The sequence below is a fragment of the Pituophis catenifer genome, unplaced genomic scaffold (assembly GCF_029215685.1).
Source record: "Pituophis catenifer annectens isolate HBS135680 unplaced genomic scaffold, rPitCat1.0.hap2 SCAF_10, whole genome shotgun sequence".
NCBI lineage: Eukaryota > Metazoa > Chordata > Lepidosauria > Squamata > Colubridae > Pituophis > Pituophis catenifer.
Window position 1 is genome coordinate 15,853,954 of NW_027256890.1, and position 6,338 is coordinate 15,860,291.

The 6,338-nt window shown below is 52.1% G+C and overlaps 1 protein-coding gene across 1 annotated transcript in view; it reads right to left on the reverse strand.

Moving 5' to 3' along the window:
- The window catches only part of HECTD4 (HECT domain E3 ubiquitin protein ligase 4), a 41,948-nt gene extending 36,305 nt beyond the window's left edge, over nucleotides 1-5,643 (reverse strand). Inside the window, exons 1-11 of the mRNA XM_070950428.1 lie at nucleotides 5,366-5,643; nucleotides 4,912-5,001; nucleotides 4,523-4,653; nucleotides 3,803-3,911; nucleotides 3,514-3,652; nucleotides 2,232-2,402; nucleotides 1,912-2,104; nucleotides 1,466-1,627; nucleotides 1,139-1,252; nucleotides 529-669; nucleotides 122-354 (exon numbers count right to left, since the gene is read on the reverse strand). Coding sequence (XP_070806529.1) covers nucleotides 122-354; nucleotides 529-669; nucleotides 1,139-1,252; nucleotides 1,466-1,627; nucleotides 1,912-2,104; nucleotides 2,232-2,402; nucleotides 3,514-3,652; nucleotides 3,803-3,911; nucleotides 4,523-4,653; nucleotides 4,912-5,001; nucleotides 5,366-5,628 — 1,746 coding nt within the window. The 5' untranslated portion in view covers nucleotides 5,629-5,643. The remainder of the gene's footprint in view (nucleotides 1-121; nucleotides 355-528; nucleotides 670-1,138; nucleotides 1,253-1,465; nucleotides 1,628-1,911; nucleotides 2,105-2,231; nucleotides 2,403-3,513; nucleotides 3,653-3,802; nucleotides 3,912-4,522; nucleotides 4,654-4,911; nucleotides 5,002-5,365) is intronic.
- Nucleotides 5,644-6,338: the final 695 nt, after the last annotated feature.

Sequence of the window (6,338 nt, forward strand, 5' to 3'; positions counted from 1 at the left end):
GTTGCCTTCTTGCTGGGGGAGGCAACAACCCAGAGCACATCTCGGATTAATCAAGGAATCAGCAGCAGATCAAAACTCTCCACCAAGGAAGCAAAAGCGTGCCTCGATCAGGTATAGATACCTGGAAAACCACCAGGATGCAGCGTATGATGCAGGTGTCCCCGTTGACCATGGCTTTCTCCATGATGTCACAGATGCTGCTGAGGTGATGGGCTTCGATCGGGTGTTGCTTGGCCAGGAAATTTGTGATTGGCATGTTGTTACTGGCTGCCAGCAGGTTGAGCTGATGGATACACATGGCGCCCACGTGGTGCAGCAACTGGTTGATTACCTCGTTGGTGGCTATGGCATCTCCTGGAAAAAACCGTCATGTCCTTTTTAAAGTTGCCTGGCAAAGACAATAAATCACCACCGACAAAAAAAGGGGCAGAGCGGGGACGCCGATTATTGCTCAGAAATAATTTCAAATAAACGGGCTAGGGGAAGTTCAGGTTATTACCAGTGCTGATGGCACCTTTGGCCTCCTACCTTGCGGCTCCAAGATGACATGGCTGACTCCCAGCCTCTGGCAGATGTAATGGAAGGCCTGGTTCCCAGGGTTGCACCACTGATCAATGTAGTCGTTGGAGCACGTCCAGATCATGTTGTTCATGGCATCGTAGCATGCGCCTGGACGGAAACATCGGTAGCTCCCTTCATCAAAAGGGAACTGGGATGCAAAGCGAGCAAAAGCTTACAATGATCCAGAGATACCAGTTGTTAAAATATCTCCAGAGGTTACGGATGCTCCAACGCTGGAGGTCTTTAAGAGGAGACTGGACAACCAGTTATCTGACATGGTATACGGTCTCCTGCTTGAGCAGGGCGGGAGGTTGGACTGGATGACCCCCAAGGTCCCATCCAGCTCTCTTATTCTGTTGTGCGTGTACGTCCACATACACATCCCTTGGTGATAAATTTGTCTTCTTTCTCCGCATCCGTTTTTTTAGTATTCACGAGTTATTTGCTCTTAAGAAATTTCCACCCAAACATTCTGCCAAAGCTCAGCTACTTAACGGCTAGCGAAAGCCACCCTGTGGAGTTTAATTCAGAAGGTGCCGGTAGCCGTCTGCACCTAGGGCAGGCATTCGGGGCTTACCTAGGCCAGGGACAAGGGCCCCACGTCCAAGGGAGCTCCCAGCAGCATCAATGAGGTCTGCTCGGCTTGCAAACTGCCCATCTGAGAGATTGTACACCAAACTGGAAGCTAGGACTTTAAAGAAGGAATCGGCCATCAATCCCTCATGTAATTCTAAAAACAAACTGCGCGTAAGGCAGAGCCAAAGCTTAACCTTCGGGGGCTAAAACCACCTCTTGGAAGAGTCAAACCGGCCTCTCCGACTTCAGTGGGAAAGTGCCAAAGTCAACAAAGCCACCCCAGGCTCTTTCCCCCCCCCCCCCAAGGCCGAGAGGGAAGAGAACTTACTTTTCAAGGATGATAAACCGCTGCTTCCCCCGAAGAGAGAGCGGGTGGCAGAACTGCCGGAGCCTCCTGGAGGAGGGATTAACATCACCAGGTATGTCCCGCAGGTGTAGATCGGGGTCTTCCGTAGCATTTTGAGAGGCAGACCACAACTAGTGTTAGCAGCTGGGGGGAAAGAAAAAGAAGAGGGGAGTTGTGAGAAGCACAGAGAGCTCATTTTGCTTGGCAACTGCAAGCAGAAGAAGACATGAAGAACCTGGACCAACGCAGGACCATAAGAAGTGGCACCAGGGAAGTCCTTCATAAGACGACACCTCAGACAAGCAGGTGCTGTACCTGCTTTCTGACGTGTTTCGCCCCCATTCAGCAAGAAGGCTCAGCTGTCCCCTTGGGCAGGGAAGCCACAGAAGCAAGGAAGAAAGGATTCCTGGGCGCAATTTGCCCCTTACCTGCCTGGTCCTCTTTCAGCGTATTGGAGATGGTGGAGCCCGTCAGCGCAGCCAGGGTGGCCGAGGGGGAGGCTCTGTACCTGGAAAGCCTGCTGAGCAGCATCTCGTTAATGCTCTTGGCCGAGTCCCCCTCTTTCCTCATCAGGATGATGCGCTCCTGGAGGGGCCTGGCGATGCAGAGGCCGTTGTCCACCTGGGCCAAAGAGCCAAACCAAGGAGAGAGCTCTCACCGGTCTGCGTGATGTTCAGGGCAACACGGAGGATATCTGTGCCAGGCAAGTGCCCCCCGTTTGTGCCCATCTTCTGGGGACAAGACTCACCTTGAGTTCAAAGACGTCCATGAAGACCGAGTGGCCCTTGGGGGTTTTTTCATTCAAGCTCGCGGGAGACCAGATCCAGTAGAAGTAGGTCCCGTCTGAAGAGAGGTGGACGGTGGTCATGGTGCTGCCTATGGGAAAGTGATCGGGGGGCATTGGGAGAAGCTGGCACACCTGGGCAGAGAAATGGGGCAGGGGGCAGAAGGGAGGAGAAATTCGGTTTTACTGGCATTTATTATGACACGCTGATCCCGAAAGTATCAAGATGCTAAGTGGTTCTGCATACTGATTTGCCGGCCTGACATTTACAATTAAAATCAATATTTATATTTCAAATAGACGCCACAAAGAGATGGAGCTGCTGCTTCTTCTTGTTTTAAGAAAGAAGAGTGCTGGAAACAAAACAAAATTGTTCTCATCACGGCAAAACAAAAAAAATCACAACTTGCAAGGTCACACTTGCTGATCAAGCACATTGGAAAGTGAACGAGATTTTTAAAAAGCTTCTGTCGATAGCCACACCATGTAAGAAGTTTCTGCCCTCCCCACCACTGGTCGTTTCCCCCTATGGTTTAATCCTTCTCAAAATTGGAAGCAGCTTTACTAGTACAGTATTCCCACGTCGGAATCCCTGAAGTCAGTCCTAATGGGTAGACAGGTTGGGAGAAAGAGCTCCACCAACATGTTCCAAAAGGAAGAACTGAGTTGTAATTGGGACTCAGTAGTTTCCTTCGTCCTGCCCGCCGGCACTAGCAGATCCATTGTCTAAACCATCCTAAGATTCCTCTGTGTAATGACTGGTTTGCGACGCTAAGCAGCAACAGGCTCAAGTAACGGATGCTCAACGGATGCCTGCTGCTGTCTCAGCTCTTGGACTCTTGGCCAGAGTCTCAGAGGCAGCCAGCAGACAATCTTGTGCTAATCCTCGGACATTCTCAATAATGGATTTCTAGCTTTCAAAGGGAGACCGAGAGCCTGAGTCATCTGGGAAACATCCCAGGCAGAGTTGCATGTATTGAGTTGGCTGGCATAGTTCTCAGATCCTAAGTCATTGCTGGGCAGGCTGAGCACTTGTGGGCTGCTGAAAAAGTTCCCCAGGAAAAGACCCGCAGGTACACAAGGGCCCTTTCTGATTTTCTGAAAGACCACCCGGCTTTCCAAGAGGCAAGGGCAATTAATTATTATGATTAAAGATCAGGGTGTGGGGGAGAAACCGGACCACTCGGCTCAATCACAAACAAGGCCCTGGAACAGACAGTAAATCTAAAAACCGCTCTGATTTTACCTGAAGAGTGTTCTGATCGATGACCTGGAAAAGGGAGTGAGGTTTACTGTCAAAAGAGACCGGCCTGTGGAGCAGCCGGCCGTTGCCGAAGGCCACCCAGCCGGATTCCAGCTCCTCATTGCGGGAGTACACAAAGCCTCTGAAAGGAAGAGCAAGGCAGCTCTGAATCAGGCGCTTCTGTTCATGGCTCCCATTCCTGTCCTTCGTTCCCTCCTGAAACCCACTCAGTATTGCCTCTCTCTCCATGGCCCTTCCTCTCTCGGAGACCATGCTTTGGTGCAGGGCTTACCGTAAAGTACCGTGTAATCCAGAGCCCAATTTGCTGATTCCCCGGCCAACGGAGTTGGTGGTATAAAGATAAAGTCCATCCACTGCCAGGCAGCGTCCTAAGTCTGCATCTGCAAGAGGCGTTCAGGAGGTGGAAGAGGTTATTTTCAAAGCCACAGAATTTGGGGAAAGAACGGTGGAGAAAACTGTTTTGCTTTGAGCCACAACCAACCGTCCTCTGCCTACTAGGGAGGACTTTCTGTATGGCTGCCACCCTTGTTAGGCCTACCAAAGGCCAACGGATTTCTTTCCATCAGGGCCAAAAAAGCTTGATGCACTAGTCTCATTTTACAGCTAAATCTTTTCCTATGTCCAGTTCTGAGCACTGACAACTGGAGAGCATCAAGAAGAAAGCTGCGAACCTGGAAGAGAACTCCTCCAGGGGCAGGAGAAAAAAAATTGGCCGCCATTAAGCCAGAGAGATCAAGAGGCTGGAAGAACAGTTCCTTGTTTTTGGGGTCAGGGTTGCATTTTTATTCCTGCATTTTAAGAGAAGCAGCCTTTTTACAAACACCAGCGTTTGCTCCGTCTCTCACTCTGAAGGAGGTTAATTTCCCGTGGAATAAAACCTTCTGACTGCCTCTACCCTGCTGTCATTTTAGCCATGGCTTCTGCCTGTCCTGAAAATATCACGCCTTGGGTACTCTAAAGGCAGGAAGGTCCAGCCTTCCCGCGTTCTTACCTTTGTTTTCTGAGCCAGAGCCAGGGTTAGCATCCGGTGCCGGCAACATGTCCTCAAAGCCCCAGGACACCAGGTGTTTGCCCCCTAGCAGGCAGGAGGGCGATCCGGGTCCGCCTTCTAAAAGCAGCAGCCTTCAGGGGGCAGATGTGGAGACACACACATACACGTATATAAATACACACTTCTCTGAAATAGAAAGAATTAACTACAGAAAAAGACAGAGTTAGGGGCTTTTAAGGGAAGAGGGCTGCTGCATGTTGACATACTTTGACTTTGTATTATTGGGAGAAAACAACGAACTTGGCATTACTGAACTGATGCATGTGGTTTAGAGCAATATGTGGGGTGCTTCCCATCCACTCCCCCCCCCCCACCTTCCTCCTCCTCACCTGTACAACACATCGGCCACAGGCAGGGATCCCAAATCAGTCTGTTTTTGTAGGAGATGGACGGTGTGAACAAAGGTTTTGAGGGAACCCCTGGGAAAGAGAGAACAAGGCAGTGGTCACTCTTCAGGTACTGTAAGATACCAGAAGGTCGCAAAAAGGGATCACGTGACACACACACACCCCCGGGACACTGCGACCGTCATAAAGGAGAGTCAGTTGCCAAGCGTCTGAATTTGGATCACGTGACTATAATGGTCGTAAGCAAGAAAAACAGTCCCAAGTCACTTTTTTCACGGCCGTTGTAACTTCAAACGGTCACTAAATGAACTGTTGCAAGTCGAGGACTACCTGCTGGGCCTTTTTAAGACGAGGGGAGTGGGCTTTCCTTAGCGTAGGAAAGGCGAGGAGAGCCAGGAGCCAAGCAGAGGTTCCCCCCCCCCCGGCCCTCCTCTACCTGGCGCAGGCCAAGGCCACCAGGGCGGCGGCGGCGTTCTCCTTCTGCCTGTGGGGGATCTGCTGGCCGCCGGGCGAGGCCTCCTCCAGCCAGGAGCAGAGCAGAGTCTCGATGCCGTTCAGGCAGTCGGCGGGCTCCTTGGTCAGGCTCAAGGGCTGGCAGTCCCGGAGGCAAGTCAGGAGCACCTCGGCGGTGACGTTGCCCAAGGAAGGGTCTGTCCTGCTCTGGGACTCGATCAGCGGGAAGACCAGGAGCAGCCCCATGCGGGAGGTGAAGGGCGCCTGCTCCGACTGCTGCAGGAGGCCCTGCCGCTTGAGCAGAGTCAGGGCCTCCTCATCGCCGGAGCTCTCCCGCTCGTGCTGCTCCTCCAAGGCCAGCTGGCGCTGGGCGTTCCACAGGCCCCGCAGCGCGTTCAGGCGGTACTCCAGCAGGCGGGCGTAGGCGTTGCTCTGGTTGCCGCAGATGGCGCGCAGGCGCTCCGACAGCTCCGTGGGGTTCTTGGTCTCAAAGGTTAAGATCTGGAGGGGACAGAAAGGAGACCTTCAGGCTCAGCCAGAAACGGCTCTTAGGAGACCTTCTTCACATCCCTTCGATGGGTAATGCCCAAAGCCATGCAGGAGAGGAAATTCATCCGTCCAAAGGGGTAGAATAACTGCAGCTCTGCAGGCTTTAGAACAGGGTTTCTCAACCATGGCCGCTTTAAGACAGGCGGAGGGGGAGACACTTCAACTCCCAGAATTCCCCAGCAGCTTTGCTGGCTGGGGAATTCTGGGAGTTGAAGTCCCGTCCCATCCCCTATCTTAAACTGGCCATGGTTGAGAAAATACCGAGTTTTCCAGAAAGGCCAACAGGAACCAATATCTAAGCTACTGTCTTTTCCCCCTATAAAACCCATGCTGGCCCTTGGCATTAATTCACCTCTGGTCAGAATCCTGCAGCTATTTAATGGCCGCCCTAAGAAAAGACACAAAGC